General features: G+C 41.8%; 1 protein-coding gene across 1 annotated transcript in view; it reads left to right on the forward strand.

Moving 5' to 3' along the window:
* The window catches only part of EFCC1 (EF-hand and coiled-coil domain containing 1), a 100043-nt gene that overhangs the window by 12165 nt on the left and 67034 nt on the right, over positions 1-20844 (forward strand). The window contains 1 exon segment of the mRNA XM_040407493.1: positions 4124-4527. Within this exon segment, the coding sequence (XP_040263427.1) occupies positions 4124-4527 (404 nt within the window).

Genomic DNA, 20844 nt, shown 5'->3' on the forward strand with positions numbered 1-20844 from the left:
TTTGCTGCTAGGCCTGTGGAGACTCCTGTTCGTCCGTGTTGTGAAGGAACAGGTCGTCTCTAGTTCCTGACCTTAATTTCCAGGGATCTTTAGGGTTAGTAGGGCCCAAGGTTCCTGTGTATGAGCCCTCCTACCATCTGGGTTCGCTCATACGGTTAGGAGTCAGGGCGAGGTTTACAGATGCAGTAGGAGGTTCCCTGCTCCCATTCCCCGCTGTCCTGGCCTAGTCTCTATTCCCACTTCCCATTGCTGTTCGGTGTGGAGTTCCCCCACACTGCACTGTGACACCACTCTCCAATTAGTTAATCTTTATAAAGATCATTTTCATATACTCGGGCTAGTTCTTTGGCCTTTTCCTTGAGCTCTTGTGTTGTTAATGAGTCAAATTGAGGCCCAGTAAGAAAACCAAAAATAGCATTAACCTTATCTATAGCTTTGGACCGCATTTTCATTTCAGAAAGAATTTTGTCACTTATTTCCTAAATTTGTCTTCTTGTGACAATAGCACACTCTCATCTTCAGATTCTTCATCGAACATCCTATTGATTTTTCGCTTTCTTATGTCTCTGAAGTGTGGATCCAGGCCACACCTTTCTGCAATTGTTTTTGTTTCATTTATGGCATCAGCTGCCTCACCTGTCTTAGTTTCCTTGTTGACTCTAACAGGTTCAAGAGACCATGAATATGCTTTGCAGACATATCAATTGTGATACTTTCATGTTGAAGAAGTTTGTTGACACAATCAATCTGACTTAGTACTTTGTAAATGGGTTTTACAGCTTCAAACTTTGCTGAAGACCTGGATTTGCTTAGTGACTTGAGGGTAACTGTTAGGCTAGGGCTACACGGCAATGATAGTCAATGGTGTCACTGTGACACGCGGCACGCTGCGACTGCGACATGACAGTCACACAAAAATCAAACTTGGAAGGACTTTTTGTAACTGTGGTGTCACAGTCGCAGCATCTGTGACACCATTGACTATTATTACAAAAAAAATGTTGCACGACTGTTCTGAGACAAGAAGTCGTGTAACAAATGTCGCAGTGTAGCCCAAGCTTTACATATTTCTGTAAAACTTCCCATCGGAAAGTTGAGGCAACAAACAAGTACAGACAATGTAGTGTTCCAAAAAAGGTGTGTGCCTCTCGTGACACAGTAACTAGGTGTAGGGAATGAGCTGCACAGGGTACAACAAATGCTAGCTTATTTTCTTGAAGTAAACGTTCTTGAACCCCTTTATACTTTTTAGCCACATTGGCTCCATTGTCATATGATTGCCCCCTGTAAATTTTAATATCTAGGCCAAGCTTTTCTATTTTCTGTAGGATTATTTCAGTAAGGGCAAGGCCTGTCTTCTCACTCACTCACAAAACAAATCTAAAAATCTTTCAACAATTTCAGGGCCAATTTTTAATGTATCTATGACTTTAGACATTCCTTCCAAATGGCTTATATCTGGTGTACAGTCAAACATCATAAAAAAATACTTTCCTTCTATGGACATCATTAAGGACTGTTACCCTTTCTTTGCAGCAATGATGTCTAAAAATCATTTTGAATCTTAGGTGAAAAATAGCCTCACTTTTCCCTTTCTATGGCGGTGCACATGTTCACACAAAGGGACGTGATAGTGAGCAACAAGTTCAATCATATTCAGAAATTTTCCACTTTTTGGATCTGCAAAATCAAAATTTTCCTGTGAACCTCTTAAACCACTACCCTGTCTGGCCAAATGCATTATCACATCAATAATTACATAAAGAACTTCCCTCTAGTGGTTCTCTTCCTGAACTATCTGGTCTTGAAGTTTTTGGTCAATGCCACCCTTACCCAACCCAACATTACTCAACGAGGCCTCAAGGGTTTTCCATGAACAAAAACACATTTTGTAGCTCAAAGAATTTTCATGTTCAGGAATTCTCTCACTTTATTGTATCTATCTTTTGCCAAAAATGAGCGTCTTTTTGTTCAGAATGCACATGTGAAAACATTCTACAAGGTATGCAGTATAAGGCTTTTTTGATTTGCTATATTCTAGCCAGTGCTGTCTTACTTTTTTACCATTTGGCATGTTTTTTTTGTTTTTTTTAACTGTCTATTGAGAGTTTTCTGCCTTCTCTTAAACTGTTACTGACATCAGATTCAGCACTTTTTGTGTATCCAAAAATTTGGCTGGCCATGTTCCTGGGTCATAATAGGTAAATTCCATAAAATCAAAATAATTCACTTAAAATCAAAGCAGTTAACTTACTTCACTGAGGTCCAAGGGATAAAGCCCAAGGACACAACCTCCCCCGCCAGGATCGTTTGTAGTGTAGTAGGAATAACACGGCAGTATCCAGTACTTCAAGTGCTTTCCTTTTTATTTCTTAAAATCACAGGTGAGCTCAACGCGTTTCGGGGGGTTGACAATAAATCACCCCTTCATCAGGAGCAGTTAAAAGTAAGTATAGAGGTAATACACATTGGTATTATGTGTATTACCTGTATACTTACTTTGAAGTACTGGATACTGCCGTGTTATTCCTACTACACTACAAACGATCCTGGCGGGGAAGGTTGTGTCCTTGGGTGTCTTGAACTTTATCCCTTGGACCTTCTCCTCAGTGAAGTAAGTTAACTGCTTTGATTTTAAGTGAATTCTTTTGATTTTATGGAATTTACCTTCATAGAAGGATCTTCTATTTTATCTTAGCATGGCTCTTTTAGGCCTTGTGCGTTATCTACTCATTTATTTCATTCATTCACCCTTCCACAGTTTTTACTTTATTTATTTATTTATTCATTCATCTCAACAATATTTTACTTCCTCCATGGATCAGATCTAGTTTGGCACCATTTAGGTGGTTGCCCCCCCCCCCCCTACATTTTTTATCCTCTCTATAACATTGTGAGACATTTGTAGTGACATCTGCAGTCTGCTGTACTTCATGCTTTGTCAGAGTTTCATCTTCTTGACACTCATGCTCAGGGTTAATTTTTGTCATGCACATTTCCAGTGATTAAATCTAAAAAAAAACGCAAGCAGAAATAAAGAACAGTTCTAAGTCAAGTGATTCATATTATAAGGAAAGGTTGACAAATTAGGTGGCACATTTTTGACGTGCTCCTGTCCCTTCCATTGCCCCGAAAGAAAACTTTAATCGCTAGCAATAGTTGGCTTGTAGAGTCCACTTAACAGAGCAGGAAGAAGATTTTACTACCTTAGAGGCTACTTTCACATCTGCAAAAATGATTCCGTTACAATAATACAACCGCATGCATCCGTCATGAATGGATCCAGTTGTATTATGTCTTCTATAGCCATGATGGATCCGTCATGAACACCATTGAAAGTCAATGGGGAACGGATCCGTTTTCTATTGTGTCAGAGAAAACTGATCCGTCCCCATTGACTTACATTGTCCACGCTTTTCTGTCCGCGATGGGGACGCAACCAAAAGGAACGGAATGCATTTTGTTGCATTCCGTTCTGTTCAGTTCAGTTTTGTCTTCATTGACAATGAATGGGGACAAAACTGAATCGTTTTCTTCCGCTATTGACATCCTATGATGGATCTCAATAGCGGAATTGAAAAAGTAGATGTGAAAGTAGCCTTACACACTCATGTATTTTGTGATCATGGACACATGAAGCTCAAAAATTAGTGGCTAAAGTGGTAAAAACGGTGTCACTTGATTTAAAGGCGTTTTCTAGCTGTTACTAAGTGATGGCCTATCTTCAGGATAAGCCCTCGCTAGCTGATCAGTGGGGTCCAACACCCCAATACCCCGCTGATAAGCTGGTTGAGTGTAGTTCCGTCAGTGGACGTCAGTGCCAGAACTTCAGGTTACCGTCAACCTTGTAGTAGACAGAGCTCATCACTGCAGTACTGCTCTATTGACTTCAATGGGAGCAGAGCTGTAGTATCGAGCTACCTCCACAACAAGGTTGACAATGATGTGTAGTTCCAGTGTTACCTTCTGGTGACAGAGTTACACCTGAACAGCTGATCAGCTGATGGGATGATGCTGGGTTCAGATCTTAGAAGCCATGATGTTACTCAAGATGAGTTTGACATAACATAATATTTTAACATACAGTATATCTCAAAGCTGTTTTTGCATCACGTTCCTGTAGGTTGGCCTGTATAGAAGTCGTGCATCACAACCAATGGAGATGACTGCCACTAATGCCAACAGAAGGGTTTTATCTCAGAGTTACACTGTGACAACCAAATGTGTCCAGAGAGAAATCAACGTGATTCAGAACTCCAGCAATGGACAAATAGAGGAAGTGACCAGACTAAATAAAGACCTGCAAGAGAAACTGAACAAAACTGAGAAAGTTCTAGTGTACTTGGAGGAATCTAACCAGCAATTGTTGAAGGAACAGGTAGTGATGACACGAAGGGTGGAAGAAGCACGTCAAGCAGTCCTGGCATGTTATAGCAAAGTGAAGGACTTGGAAGAAAAATCACGTAAAGTTCCTATGCTCCAGAGGCATATAGAACAGCTGGAAAATCAACTACAGTATTATAAGTAAGTGAGAAAATGTCTATAATTATTGAGTATTTAAAGGTTTTTTCCTACTATGGTAAGTTATTGAATTTCATTATGATATGCCGCAACATACAGTACTGATTGCTTGGATTGATCTTTGTTTGTTCTATAGGGATTTATGTGAGGTACAGAGCTGGTTCTAGTTTTGATAAAAAAAGAACTTGCCATGTACTGTATGATGACTGATTTTCATTTTTTACCTTAATCTTGGGATAATTCCCTTAAGGCTCCAGGCAATCTGTGCCTATAGGCTCCTGAGATGTGGATTTGGTATTGGTCCCTAATTATGTGATGATATTGAGCTAAAAACCAGGAAGACCTATTGAAGGCAGATAAAAAATACAGAATTCCGTGATTTTAGAGGGAAATGCGCATTAAGTAAAGATCCCGCCAGCATCAGACACCAGCATCCCACATCACAGCAGTGTTGCAAATTGTGTGTTTCCTGATATTACTGAACACTAACTCAAGCTGGTAATTTTATAGGCATCAACGAAATACAAACTGCCACTGGCAAAAACCAGGAGGCTTTACAACACCTCAATTAAGAACCATTATTAATGATTTCTGGCTCTTCATGCCTCTGGGAGTTAACACGTTCTCAAGCAAAAGAAAGAAATCAATAACTCTTTTATCTGCAGCAGATTCTGCCACGGGTGCCACGACTGTAAAACTAATCTGTAAATTATAGCTGTACACAAGGAGAGGCATTACACCTAAAATTGTCTGGTTTAAGTGGGATTAAATCCAAGCACGTTTCATGCAAAATACTTCCATATCTGTGATGTTCCTATCAGAGCACTGAAAGCAGAGACACCTATTCCTTTCTATATATATATATATATATATATATATACTGGGCAGGCTTTTCATTAACCGTCACGTAGAATGACACTTTTGCTTAAAGGGGTTGTCTAAGATTTTCATATTTATGGCAGATTCTCTGGATAGGTCATCAATATCTGATTGGTGGGGGTCCGCCCCCTGATTGTTGGGGCTGAGCTGCAGTATCAAGCACCAGCGCTATATAATGTACAGCGTTGTGTCTGGTAAGCTGTGAGGAAGCTGCAGCACTCACTGGAGCTGATTGATGGGGGTCCTTGGTGTTGAACCCCCACCAATCACATATTGATGACCTATACTGAGGAAAGGCCATCAATGTCCTAGTTCGAATCCAACAAAGGACAACATCTGCATGGAGTTTGTATGCTGTCCCCGTGTTTGCGTGCGATTCCTCCTGTATGGTGTGGTGCGGTACTGATAGGGAACTTACATTGTGAGCCCCATCGGGTCAGTGGTGATGATAATGGCTGTAAAGCGCTGAGGAATACGTCAGCGCTATATAAGTGAGTAAAAAAAAAAAAAAAATTTAATTCTGGACAACTCCTTTAAAAGATCAGTTACAGTTTGGTATTTATCAAATTAAAGCTTCACGTAGCATTCGTCAGTAGTTATGAAGGTGTGATTTTTGTGTTTGGTTTTAGGCTAAATTCACACTTCATTCAGGATTACATTTGGTGGCACTGAACGTATGGTCAAACATAAGCTACTGCAGTATCCGACTGGGGTGCCTAGGACCCACCAGTAAAATTTATTTTGGGGGCCGACCGTACATTCAAATATTACCTGCTCACACAGCAGCAAAATGCTACCAGATGATAGCAACTTTTGAGAAGGTAGGTCCTTGGGAAAAGAGAATACTGGCTAGCTTTCCTCTATACCTAGAAGTCATCTCATCTCCTATCGTGTCTATAATAATAAACTGGGGAGTTTCTTTAATAATCTATTAAGTGTTTTATATGAACATAGTCTGATTGAGGTGCTGTACACTGATATATAATGTAGTGCAGTAAGCCTACTCTGTTATGTGCACTTGTGCGGGGGTGAAGACTAGGGGCCCACCGGGGATTCACCTGTAACCCTGTGGGCCAGTCCGAGCCTGAGCTACTGTATGCCAACATAATTGCATACGTCAGATATTTCACTAGACATAGTAATCTTCGCTTTTCAAAGCTGCTGGATCCTGCCCACGAGACGCCTCCATGTAGTGACAGTAGGTCTGCTAGGCCCCAGCAGCTCTGCTATTCAATTTTGTGATTGATCAATTGATCGCCGTCTCCAGTAGACAACTTAGATATTGTACCGAGACATTACCATGTGCATGAAACTGAGCAGGAGTCACCGTGTGCCTCTAAATCACATGGTGCCTCACAGCGCTGGTGTCCTAGGTTCATAATCCAACCAAGAACAACATCTGCATGGAGTTTGTATGTTCTCTCTGTTTTTGTGTGGGTTTCCTCCAGGTACTTAGGTTTCCTTCCACACCCCAAAGACATACTGATAGGGAACTTAGATTGTGAGTCCCACTGGGGACAACGAGTGATAATGTCTGTAAAGCGCTGTGGAATATCTCAGCACTATATACTGTAAGTGAGTAAAATAATAAAAATAAAGCCTCCAGCCGCAGACACATCAATATTTATAGACGCCTCCATTTCTATTCTTTGCCATATTAACTTGCAATGAATGTGATTGCCAGACCAGATCCATACGCCGTACACAGACCATATGTTGATACAACTTTGACTCTACGCTTTTACTTAATGCCCGACTTCCAGGTCACATCTGCTCATTTGTCTAATTAACATCGCATTTCTCTCAATTTGTCCTAGCTCAGTCAGAATGAATGGTGATGGCTTTGTTCTTTAGATCGCAGCCGCATCCATCGCTGGTATAATAACACTCGGCTCATGTTGGCAAGAACAAAATAAAAACCTGCTTGGGACAATACCCTACAGACTGAGTGCCAGTAATATAAGTTTTTTTGTGGTATTAGTACACCAAGCTACTTTTTTTTTGACCAGCACAATGCAAAACGTGAAGTTTTTGCTCAGTTTTTATGGACACAATGATTTGTGTCAAATAGTTGACTCACTGTATACAAAGTGAAAGATACATTTCCCCCAGTGAAGAATTTCTTCAGAGCGGGGGTATTTGCAATTTTAATATTTTGATTATAGGAAAGTTAAAGAAACGGATGTCAAATGGTTGGCAGGAACAGGGCTAACCACCCAAAGCTTCATCAGGGCCACTAACACCCCCATCCTCTGCACCAACTCCCTCTGGGGCTTGCTGCATAATAATAGTGAGATGCAGTAGTAGTCAACCGAGCATTTAACTGAAACTGCAGAATAGTAGTCAAAAGGAATGAGAAATATATAGGAAGAGCCTCTACTTCTTCTAGCTGGATTGACTTCTTTCTTTGGCTCAAACCCATGCATGTGTGAAACCAAAACTTAAAGGGAACCTTGTCATCAAAAATGACCTACAGAAGCTATTTACATGTTCCTACTGTTCACACTCCTATAATCAGAAACCAGGTTTTATTCAGGATAAAAAATTAGTGCGTTTAATAAAAAATCATATCTAAAAATCAACTGTGAGCTCCATTGGGGTGTTAGTCAACCCCCACCATCCGGCCATGGTTGCCAACCCAAATTTTTTCTCAACATATCCCAAAATCACAGACAGCCAACATTTTTATGGACAAATTGGAAAATTTGAGATTCGGTCGGTTCGCCGTACTTTGAATTTTTTTTGTTTCGATCCGAATTTATTCAGGTCAAATTGCGTTAAAAAACTGCTTTTTCCTGGTTGCAGAGAGCCTTTATAGTGGTGTAGAACACTGTGCCTTGCAAGTAAACACGCCATAAGGAGTCTGCTGTTGTAGTGAAACAATACTGTGAGTCAGTATGACATGCAGATGACAGGCTTCGCTCGTAGAATTGGTGCACACTTCACTTATTTGGCAGTTACAGGGCCAAAACTGACCAAATAACTCAAGTGTGAACTCAGCCTTACAGGTTGATGTTAGCGTCAAGAAGAAGCGCACTCCTTTTACACCGTCGGCAGCTGATTCCACATAGATGTCTACAGAACCTGTTCTATTAAACGCTTATACAAGTAGAGCCCCCCGACAGAGTGGAGAGGGTGTCAGCAGAAAGTTTGTGTTGATGTCACTGATTATATTGCCCTTCCTCTGATCCATCAGAACAATAACCCCAAAAAAACGGATCCTGTCTGTGGAGCATCCGCCTTCACTCGGTCAGCATTTGGTCAGTAATCCATCAGTATTGCTAATGCCAAAAAAAACAGGAAGTGGATCCAAACAGAGATAACACGTGATGGAATATTTGCATGTCTTCTGTGTTTTGTACCCACTCCTGCTTTTGGCTACCAAACATAAGCCAATTCTGATGCAAAATAGGGGACCATGTCATGCAGGCCTTACAGCTATTACATAGACAGGATCCGTTGTGCGTCTAATTTTTCCTTCCTTCTGACAGATCAGAAGAAGGATCAAATAAATGGTGATGTCAGCCAGGCCGAAGGCAAAATAGTGGCCCAGTCATGAAGTGGGGAAGGTGGGAACAGCATGAGAAGTCCACAGAGTGGCCCTATGTCATAGTGGTGAGGTGGAAGCAGCATGAGGAAACCACAGAGTGGCCCAATGACAGAGTCTGGAGGTTGCAGCAGCATCAGGAGGAGGCCACAAAGTGGCACAATGACAGTGTGGAGGTGGCAGCAGCAGCATCAGGAGGAGGCCACAGAATGGCACAATGACAGAGAGTGGAGGTAGCAGCAGCAGCTTCAGGAGGGCACAGAGTGGCACAATGATAGAGTGTGGAGGTGGCGGCAGCAGCAGCTTTAAGAAGAGGCCACAGGGTGGCACAATGACAGAGTATGGAGGTGGCAGCAGCAGCATCAGGAGGTGGCCACATGGTGGCACAATGACAGTGTGGAGGTGGCAGCAGCATCAGGAGGCCACAGAGTGGCACAATGACAGAGTGTGGAGGTGGTGGCAGCAGCATCAGGAGAAGGCCACAGGGTGGCACAGTGACAGTGTGGAGGTGGCAACAGCATCAGGAGGTGACGGATTTGCACAATGACAGAGTATGGAGGTGGCAGCAGCATCAGGAGGAGGCCACAGGGTGGCACAATGACAGAGTGTGGAGGTGGCAGCAGCATCAGGAGGAGGCCACAGGGTGGCACAATGACAGAGTGTGAAGGTGGCAGCAGCATCAGGAGACCACAGACTGGCAAGGTGACATAGTGTGGAGGTGGCAGCAGCATCAGGAGAGCACAGAGTGGCAAGGAGACATAGTGTGGAGGTGGCAGCAGCATCAGGAGACTACAGAGTGGCAAGGTGACATAGTGTGGAGGTAGCAGCAGCATCAGGAGACCACAGAGTGGCAGAATGGGAGGTGGGTGGCAATACCAGTACCAGCTGAAGATGGTGGGTGAAATAAGGAGCCACTTGGCATCAGATGTGTGGCATCAGGGGGTGGCAGCATCAGAACAGTAGCTGAGGCAGGTAGCCAGAAGAAACCAAAACAATCTAGTCATGTACCATCAGCCTCAGGAAAATTACGGACACATCTATTTTTTCTCATAGACACAGGAAAAAAGTTGCCTTTTTTACGGAATGTCAAATTTCTGGACGGTTGGCAGCCCTGCATCCCGCCAACCTTACTCCTCATAAACCTCCCCCTCCCTCTAACAGACCTCCCCTTCGCTCTGTTATGTCAGCGCCTTGCCGTGCAAAATCCCACACAGGTGCAGAAGACCTCCTTACGCTGCTGTGATCCTGACATGTAAGATTTAGCGCGGCGAGGCGCTGACGTAAGGAAGCCAAGTGGAAAGTTGTGAGAGAGAGGGGGAGGTTTATGAGAGGAAGATGTGCAGGATAGCGGGGGATGACTCCATGTCTTGCCTCATCCAGGTCAACTCTCCAATAACTCCAGCAGCTACCAATTGAAGGTACATTTTCAAAGATTATTTTTTATATAAACGCACTAATTTTAATCCTGAAAAAAACTGAATGATGGGCGCATGAACAATAGGAGCATGTAAATAGTTTCCAATCTGAGACCCGCGGCGATCATCTGTAATCTGTGAAAAAACTTGAATTCTTCAACAAAGGGCAACCAATTAACATTTATTTAATTTGTAAACCGCATTGACTTGGAGCTTTTGCCTACACTGTGGGACACCAGTCTCACTGTATGGCCTCATTCACACGTACATAAGCTGCCCGTGCCCGTGCTCCGGACCACAAATTTTGGTCCGCAATGCACAGGCACCATACGTGTGAATCCCGTATTGCAGCACGGACCCATCTCCTATCTTTTGCGGTGCGGAGGCACAGACACCAAAGCATCCAGTTGTCATTTATTCATAACATTTCTTGGAGGAATAACAACATTTTTCCATAAACTAGATGATGTAACATTGAGAGATCACAAACTCTCTGCTATGTTCTGTTCAAGCCAGAATTAAGAACTGAACTGTGGCTCACCTTTCATACTGGCAGGACTTCTGTAATACTTTTACTTAAGATACAATTACCATAGAAAATATCTTCTAAATGCAGACTGTTATCTTTTAAAGAGGTTCTGTGGATCAGCATATGCAAGATAATTTTATCTACCCTCCACTTCCTCCTAACATAAGTACTATATAAGATAATGCAGTAATAGTATGGCTCCATATACAGTATATTGTATGTTATCCATATGGGTCAAAACAGTAGAAAAAAATATACCAGCAGGCTCAGGATAAAATCCAATTTCTTTATTTCTTCATTATAAAATTCATAGGCTGACCAGACAATCAAGGTCTACGCATTTCGACTGTCTTAATCATGACTGTGGTGATCATGATTAAAATGTACAGTTCGAAACGCGTAGACCTTGCCTGTCTGGTCAGCCTATGAATTTTATAATGAAAAAAAATAAAGAAATTGGATTTTATCCTAAGCCTGCTGCTGGATTTTTTTCTACTGTTTTGACTGATCCAGGTCCAGGATCCGTGCACGGAGAAGGAGGACGGTGGGTGAGCTGAAGTCCCTTTTTATTATTATATTTTATCCATATGGGTATACAGAAACAAGAGAAGTATCCGGGCATATTTGTAACCAGCAAGCTAAGCTGTATCGCTCAATGCCAAGCAGCAGCTGCAAAACCAAATACATAATAACAGCGATAAAGCCCTTATGACACCTCACACTGGGGTACAGTTACTAATTCAGCACTCAGAAAATAGTAAAGCTGGAGAGGGTTCAAAAGAAGGTGGTAAGGACTGGTGGTTATATTATGAATAGGGGACCAAATTAATTGCATATTACTCCACTAACAAACTGCTCATTGACATGTGCTTTTATTTTTTTATTTCCCTATCAGTATGTTTTGGAGTGTGTGAGGAAAGTGGATTACTCAGGGAAAACCACACAAACACGGGGAGAACATACAAACTCCATACAGATGTCTCAGATGTTAACCCAGAACTTCAGTGTGGCAAGGCAACAGTGCTAGCCACTGTAAAACTCTAGTGAATGGCGTGTCTGACCATGGAGTAGACTTGTGATGGTGTAGATCTCCTCCATAAAAGCTGCAATGTTCCTCTTTGTTACATCAGTTTTCTTCATCGCTTGTGTAGCACCAGAAGCAACACAGGTCTTCTAAGATGCATCTGATGGAGTGCAGGATACGTGACAGGATGCTTTGTTCTTTCTGATGATGTTTCTTTGTCACCATTCCTGTATGGGTTCAAGTTCATAGATGAATATTCTTTCTTGATGTTCTTTAGATCTATGAGCCTTTCTATTATAGTGATTAGGAGGTATTGGTCAAACATACACCACTTTACTGAACCTCACATGCTTGGATTTTCCAGTAGCAATCGTTGTTTTGTTGCCATCTTCCTGGGGAGAAGGTACTTTAGAAGTTCTTGATGATCCTGTTGGAGCACCACAGATATTCATCTGGACAGTGGATAGCATTTATCCACCCTAATGTTTTTTTTTGTCCTCCAACTGATACACTGAGGCCTTACTAGCTGGTTTAGAGGGGCACAGGTTGGTGTCCTAGGTGCTGTTTGGTCTTTTATTAGGTTTTCTTTTACCGACACCTTTAGAAGAAGGAGTCTCTCATTCTTCTTCTTGGCTCTGAATATCAGAGCTGTCAGTGGCATACTGTGTTTGGGATGTTTGATGACTTTCTCATGACAGCAGTAATACACTTGCTGATAGATTAGAGGATGATATGGCAATGGCATCTTCACCATCGGTTTTACATCAGATGACTTGGTCCTTGGTATTTAAATAGCTTATCTAATGATTTAGTCATTATTGGGTGGCTCTCACAAAGCCAGTAATATAATGTTATATATATTAGATATATTTTAAAGTAAAGATGTAAAGTAAATCTACTGTACAGTACTACTTAGCTGCACTGACAGTCTTTGGTATTCTGCCCTCATATTTACTCATACTAATGAGGCATGGGCATCAAAATCACTCAAGTTAAAAATACCTAAAAAACAAATATGAAAATTTTATCCAATGAAAGGAGAATTGTTGCCGCTTCAGATAAACATCATTCATCGAGCTATCAATCGTGGCCTTTACCTGACCTGTGAAAGGAAGGGTTTAAATCAAGCCGCCTGCCAAAAAAGGTGGAAAAATACACAGAATCTATGAAACAAAAGGGGCGCGGAGCATTGTTGGAGGGCAATCACCAGCTGGAGACAGATGAAAATGCTCAGCTGTCTGTTCCTGCTTTTTTATTATCACGCAGCGCAAATGTCTCACAGAGGTTCTGCCAAGGAGAAGAGGCTTTTCTCTTTGTAACAATAACTTAAAGAGTCTGGAAAATGGCAGAGTCCCTCAAGCTTTGGCCTAATTCTCTAGAGTGGGAGAAGGGCCAGAGAACGGGGAGCTGTTTGTCTCACCCTTTGACACTGCAAGACAATGAGGTGGAATAATGAGCACTGACAGCAACAAGAGTTACGTTTAATTGGTTTTCACTTTGTAAATACAATAAGAAAGTAGAGAACGCAACATTAGGATATTGAGTCATTCTAACACTTTATGTCAGAATCTAGGTCATATTTTTATATCATTTGTCAGATGGGACATTGGATTTTAAAGGAGATCTACTAGAGAAAAAAATTTATGGGGTTATGTCATGACTAGGGATAAGCGAATTTCATATTTTGAAATTCGAGTTCGGGTTGTGGTATAATCTGAATTGCGTTATGGATTCCGTTACCACGGACCATAACGCAATTCCACGACGGAATGCATAACGTAAACCGGACGGATCCGTTATGCAGGCCATAGACTTCTATTATGACGGAATGAATAACGGAACGCCTCGTTATGCATTCTGTCATGGAACTGCATTATGGTCCGTGGTATTATACCACAACCCGAACTCGAATTTCAAAATATGAAATTCTCTCATCCCTAGTCATGACTGATGTAAAAAATAAAAATCATATGTCATATAGTACATGACAATCTGTTTAAAAATGCCAGAACCGGCCCTGTAACTCACATGAATCCAGAAATCCCCCCATTCATTGCTCCATATTGCGCTGCTAGATTCTATGCAGGCTAACAGCTCAGGGGATGTGCCCTTTCTCAGGGGATGTGCCCTTTCTCAGGGGATGTGCCCTTTCTCAGGGGATGTGCCCTTTCTCAGGGGATGTGTCCTTTCTACTGCAGCTCTCTTCCTATCACAGCTCAGTGAACATGTTCTTTCTGCTGCAGGCCTCTCCCTATATCTCTCACAGCTTCTAACAGTAGATACGGCTTGTGGCAGTTGAAGGATAGAACTGAGCATGCGTGTCCACCTTAGTAGGTGGCCGTGTTTATTACTATACAGATTAAACACCAAGGGCGCAATGAAGTAAAGAGAGTATCTCACAACTGGAGCATTTTTGTAAGAGTCCATTCACACGGCGTTCTTTTTCTGTCCACATCCGTTCGGCAATTTTGCAGATCCAATGCAGACCCAATTATTTCAATGAAGCCGCAAAAGCTGCTGTCCGCATCCGCACTTATGTTCCGTGACCCCACAAAAAAGATAGAATATGTCCTATTCTTGTCTGTATTTGCGGAAAGAATAGGCATTTCTATCATGGAGAAGGATGTTCTGTTCTGCAAAATGCGGAAGGCACATGGGCGGTATCCGTGTTTTGCGGATCTGCAATTTGCGGTTCACAGAAACGAATACAGTCATGGAAATGAGCCCTAACAGAAAGTAAGTTACAAAAGTAAGTACGGTAAGTCATATCATGCTTAATGATATTAAAATAACATTTAATTGTGCCACAACCCCTTTAACCCCTTTTTGCTATAGCTATTTTCCATTTTTGGTTTTTACTCCCTGCTTCCCAAAAGCCATAATTTTTTTTATATTCACATAACAGTTTGAGGCTTGTTTTTTTGTGGATCAAGTGGTACTTTCTAATGGCACTGTTTAATACACAGAGTGGAATTGGTAAAGAATGCAATTCTGCCACTGCTTTACGTTTAGTTTTTTTACTGCATTTACTGGGTGAGGCCTCATGCACACGACCATTCAGTTTTTTGCAGCCCGCAAACCACGTATCTGCAAAAAACGGAAGCCGCCCGTGTGCCTTCCACAATTTGCGGAACGGATGGCCCATTGTAGAAATGCCTATTCTTGTCCGCAAAACGGACAAGAATAGGACATGCTATTTTTTTTTTGCGGGGCCACGGAACGGATGCGGACAGCACACAGAGTGCTGTCCGCATCTTTTGTGGCCCCATTGAAGTGAATGGGTCCGCACCCGAGCCGCAAAAAATGCGGCTCGGATGCGGACCACAAAAACGGTCGTGTGCATGAGGCCTAAATCACACATTTATTCTGTGGGTCAGAATGATCACAGTGATGACAAATCTATATGGTATTTGTTATGTTTTAAAACTTAAAAAAATAAAAAAACTTTAAAAATGGTTTTGTCTTTGCATCTCCATATTCAGGCACGCATAAAAAAAATATATATTTCCATCTAAGGAACTGTGAAAGTGCTTCTTTTTTGTAGTTTTTATTGCTACCATTTAGTGTGTATGACTTTTTGTATAAGTTTTCTTAAATTTTTTGGTAGGTGAAACATCCAGAAAACTTCAATTTAGGCAGTTTGATTTTTTTTCCCATTACAGCATACACCGAACAGGATAAATACTTTTATATTTTAATAATTTAGGAAAGTGAATAGAAGCCGATCTGGCACTGGAAACTACAAAGCTTTCCCCTTCTTCTTGTTGCAGGGGGGAAGGGGTAGTTCAGCCATTATAGGGAGCCGCCTCCTTCTAAATGGCCTTTCAGATGATCACAGTTGACTACGGCATCTGAGGGTTAAATGACCAGTTGTTCTCAGTCATGGATACTGCCCTCAGGTGTCTGCTGTATAACACAGCAGTTACTCGCTGAATATGTTGTCAGCTGAGCTCCTGAGCTGGCCCCCATATTTAAATGACAGATTATGAAGCTTGAATCATGCCTTCTCCAAGCTGACCAAAACACCAGCACAGTGGTGCCAATCCAAAGTCCCAATATGTAGAACCAACGATGAAGGTAAATAATACATAAAATAAATAATAGAATAAATATGATGAAAGCAGCACTGAGTGATAAATAGTTCATGTATTCACACATCCCAATGTTTCAGGCCAACCATAGACATGAGATTTTTTTCAAAGAATCTTTCCAAGCCAAAAATCTCATGTCTATGGAAATAACCCAAGCCATGCCATCTCTCATTTGTGGAAAAAAGAGTTGACAGGTTCCAAATTACCTAGAGGAAGCTTGATGATGAAATGTGCATCGAGATTTGAGGTGCTGGTTAGAAAAATTGTGGTTGACTATGATATCTCTCTCTGGTTTGTAATACACATTGACTGCTATAGGAACCATGGAAACAGTGGAGCACAGCTTTTGGCCATTTCCTTAAAGTGTAACTGTTGTTGCAGTTTATTTTTAATATTGTGTAGAGACTGGGACGTTCAACATCTTCGTTATGGAAAGATAACTATTTGTACTAGAAAACAGGGTGTAAAGAGTGTCCCTAGCAAATCTCTTAGTGTTGCTAAGGAGAGTCTGTCTTCAGTCTTCAGTATTCTACTGGTTGCTATTGATGCCTGTTGTAACATACAGAGGCTTCCAGCCTGCCACGTGTCACTACTTCAGTCCCTGTCTATGTGCATCTTCCCTAACTATAAATGCCCATCACCATGCCTTTCTGACTTGTTACACACAGGAGTCTTAAGTGCTCAGTAGAACTGAAGACTGAAGACAGAATTTCCTTAGCAACACTCAGAGCTTTGCTAAGAAGACTCTTTACACCCTGTTTTCTAGTACAAATAAACATATTTCCCTAATAAAGTATATTACAAAAATGTTGAACGTCCCTGTCCCTGCACTATATTAAAAATAAACTAAAATGACAGTAACACCAAAGTGTTACTGTCATTTTAGTTTATTTTTAATATACCCACCCCTAGCCGGAAATTACTGTGGTTATTCCCTTCTGAATGGTAATGCCTTCCTCTCAGGCATTCTCAGGCATGGCATTGTATTAGTGATACATATTGTTTTACCAACCACCATCCTCTTGTTGGTTTTTACTGTTATTTTAGATTGATTTTATGGCCAAGATGGCCTTATTTGTTATGTAGAATAAATAAAAATATTTTCTGATGAGTAGTGTTGAGTGAATCGAACTAACCAAAGTGGACTTTAATCCGAATTTCAGGAAAAATTTGATTTGCCATGACGCCGAATTTCCTCACACTTCGTGATAAAAAATTAATTTTTCCTAAAATGGCAGCTGAAAGTAAACAAAATTATACTCGCCTCATCCACTTTCTCGCGGAGAGGCCGTCTGCTCCCATCTTGATTGAAGAAAACCCGCCAAAGGACCTGCGGCGAGCATGATGATGTCACCACGTGATCACGCTGGGCACGTGCGGTGACGTTATCAGTGATGACTCCTGCTGACGTCACTTGCCGCAGGTCCTTTGTTGGATTTTATTCAAATCGAGACGGGAGCAGACGGCCTCTCTGCAAGCAAGTGGATGAGGTGAGTATAATTTTTTTTTAACCCCTGAGCAGCTGAATTTGACTCACAGATCAGTGTTGAACGCGCCATCTGAGGGGTTAAATCAAGGGGGCAGCGTGATTGCTGTTCCCAGTTATTGTGCGCACTCCATATAATGGAAAGCGATTTGTGACAAAGAAATTGGTAACGAATCAAATTTCTTGTCAAAATTTGCCGAAGCAGCCTAATTGAATTTTTCAAAACCTTGCTCATCTCTACTGATGAGTATACCTTCTATTGTGGTATACATACATTGTCGTGGTTGTTATAGATACTTTATCTTGCACAGTAGTTGGACATATCTTGTGGATTACCTGTTTACTTTAGGCCCTTTGCAGATGAGCGTGAGTGGATTAGGTCTGGATGCGTTGCGGATGCATTCAGTGAAAAAATGTGCGATTTTGCAAGCAAGTTAATTCAGTTTTGTCTGCTATCACGTTCAATTGTTCCGTTTTTATCGCTTGGTTGCAATGCGATTTAATGCGTTTTTCACGTGCGTGATAAAAAAACTGAATGTTTACAAACAACATCTCTTAGCAACCATCAGAGAAAAACGCATCGCATCCGCACTTGCTTGCGGATGAGATGCGGTTTTCACGCAGCCCCATTCACTTCTATGGGGCCAGAGTTGTGTGAAAATCGCAGAATATAGAACATGCTGCGATTTTCACGCAATGCACTAGGTTTTCTGTCCCTTTAATTAAAATATATATGTGAAAACTTGGGTTATAGGCAGCGCACATTTTATCTGGCTCAAGCAAATGGTTTATCATTAATCTTCATTAAAGTTGTTTGTGAAGGAGATAATTTTTCACGGGAAATGTATAATTCCTCTTTAATATAGGATGCACCAAGCATATAAGTGGGAATTAGAAAATGTGTTTATGGCAAATGTTTTCTAATAATACATTCATTAGTTAAAGTAACTTTTTATTGCAAAATATATGTAGTGTGCTGTTAAGGTGCACTCAGCAAACCCAGGCCGTTCTCTTAATTTTGGATATTAAAAATGAATATATCTCTCTGGAGTTGTTATTTTAAATATTGCCCTAAATTGCCTCCATTTCAGCATAAGCAGCTTTCAGACGTAATTTACAAGCTGTGCAGAGGGGCCAGACTGACTGCAAGCAGGCGAAAAACCTCTTTATATCTGGATTTACGGTGTGGGTGATTAAACTTTGCAGCCCCACTTATATTATGGTAAAAGTCGGATCTATAACAAACACAGGATGTGGTCTGTCTGTGCAGCCGGTAACTGCTAACATCTGGATTTGCTCCCAGCACACCCCTGGTCTAAGGTCCTACATAGACCAGGTTGTCTCAAATCTAAACATCAAAACATGAAGCCTATACATAAGAAAAGCAACTTATCAAAAGCCATCAAAGTAGAAACCAAAAGGTCTATAGCCATTTGCCTGACACCAGGGACGGACTGGCCATCGACCCTACAGGGAAATTTCCCGGTGGGCCGACATCCAGAGGGCCACCCGACCTCTCATGGACGCGGGTGCCCTCCTGAATTCAACTGTATCACCATCCTCAGGACACTGATGTAGACAATAGTGTGTTCTGCCCTGATATTTAGTTCTTGAGGGGATGATAGTTTGTGCTGCACCTACTTATGCTGGCCCTATCTACTTGGGTTGCCCCACCTTCTGTCAATCTGCACTGCCTACAACATGGGGCCACTTTTTGTCACGGCCTATGGTCGTGACTCTTTGTGTCGCATGCAGTTGTCAGCGGTCTGCTTGTTGTCTACCGCAGGTTAGGACAGTTTGTATGTTTGTCTCACGTGTGGTTGCCGCTGGCAACATAATTATGTTTGGCAGTGTAGCAGACTGAGTTGGTTGCTAGGCGGCTCGCTGTCAAGGCATGTGGTTGCTTCTAGCAACATTTGTATGTATGTGTTCACTGTCTATGTTTGGTGAGCACGGGATTCATGTTATGTGTACATTTCCCCTTTAAGTGACACTTACCTTGTCTGGTGTTGGAAGGGTTAACTCCTTTCCTAGTTTGTGTGTGTGGGTGTGGCTACTTGGGCTATTTAGCCTCTGCTGGATCCCTGTAGCTGAGGGGTACTCCAGCCATGCCTTATGCTGGAGTCATCGTCCTGGTCTTATACCATCTGTCCAGTGAGGGCCACCCTTGTGGTCATAAAACATGTACTGATGTTAAGCTCATGTTTGTGTGGTGTTTTACCTTATTGCAGCTATGGATCTGGTTCCTGTGTGTTTAATGTTTGTGTGCTGTCTCCCTTTGTGTTTGGTGTGGACTTCAGCATTTGAGCATGGGTTCCAGTCTGTGTGTCTGTGGCAGGTAGGTGTGGAAGTGGTTTCACTCACCTGCCATATCCATTTGTTGTATGTTTCCCTTTCCTTGCAGCTTGGTCAGTTTAGACTCCTGTTCGTCCATGTCTAGGAGGAACAGGTCATCTTACCCTGATCCTAGTCCAGGGATATCCTGAGGGCTAGTAGGGACCCGAGGTTCCAGAGTATGAGCCCTCCTACCATCTGGGTTGGCTCATACGGTTAGGAGTCAGGGTCAGAGTTAGGGACGCTTTAGGAGGTGACCAGCTCCCTGATTCTGTTGTCCTGACCTAGCGGCTTCCCTTTCCCTTTAACATCGCACGGCGGGGGGTTTCGCCCACTCTCCGCCGTGACACTTTTACTTAAAAAAAAAAAAATTCCAGGGCATTTTTAAGTTCCCAATCCGTCCCTGCCTGACACTGAATAAAGATAGAAGCAGAGGAGACCGGCCATTATAAGAAAATCTATAGTATTTTCTTCAATTCATTTTCATCTAGCTTTTTCATATATCAGAATATTATAGTTATTGTGACATAGTCTGAATTTTACTTTTATTGATTAGATTTAAGTATGTAGATAATAGCTTTTTTAAGGTTGTAGCTACTGATATTTCACTTTTAAAAACTTTCCATGGAGACTAAATACAGTTCCAACACTTAACACTTTTTTAAAAGACCTCTTCAGATAAGCTGGACCCACGGTGAGGTTCATACTAACCTGGTCCCCAACGCTGGATTCTGGCCACATCGCTCCATAGCCACCTCTGCAGGTCCTGCGTCTTTGGGAATCTTCATCCTATTGATGGGTGTCACATGACTGCTGCAGCCAATCACTCATTGTTGGATAACCCCTTTATAAAGAACCCATTAGGAGGAGATAAGCAGATTTATATATAGTTTTATCGGAAAATATTCAGTATAAATTGTAATTTATTAATTTAACACTTGGTTCTTTCTAGGCTGAAGAGTCATGTGGGTGGTCCTAGGCAGGGAGTGGATGGTACAAATAGGGGAAGCCACTCCCA

This window comes from Bufo bufo, chromosome 9 (genome assembly GCF_905171765.1).
Source record: "Bufo bufo chromosome 9, aBufBuf1.1, whole genome shotgun sequence".
Classification (NCBI taxonomy): domain Eukaryota; kingdom Metazoa; phylum Chordata; class Amphibia; order Anura; family Bufonidae; genus Bufo; species Bufo bufo.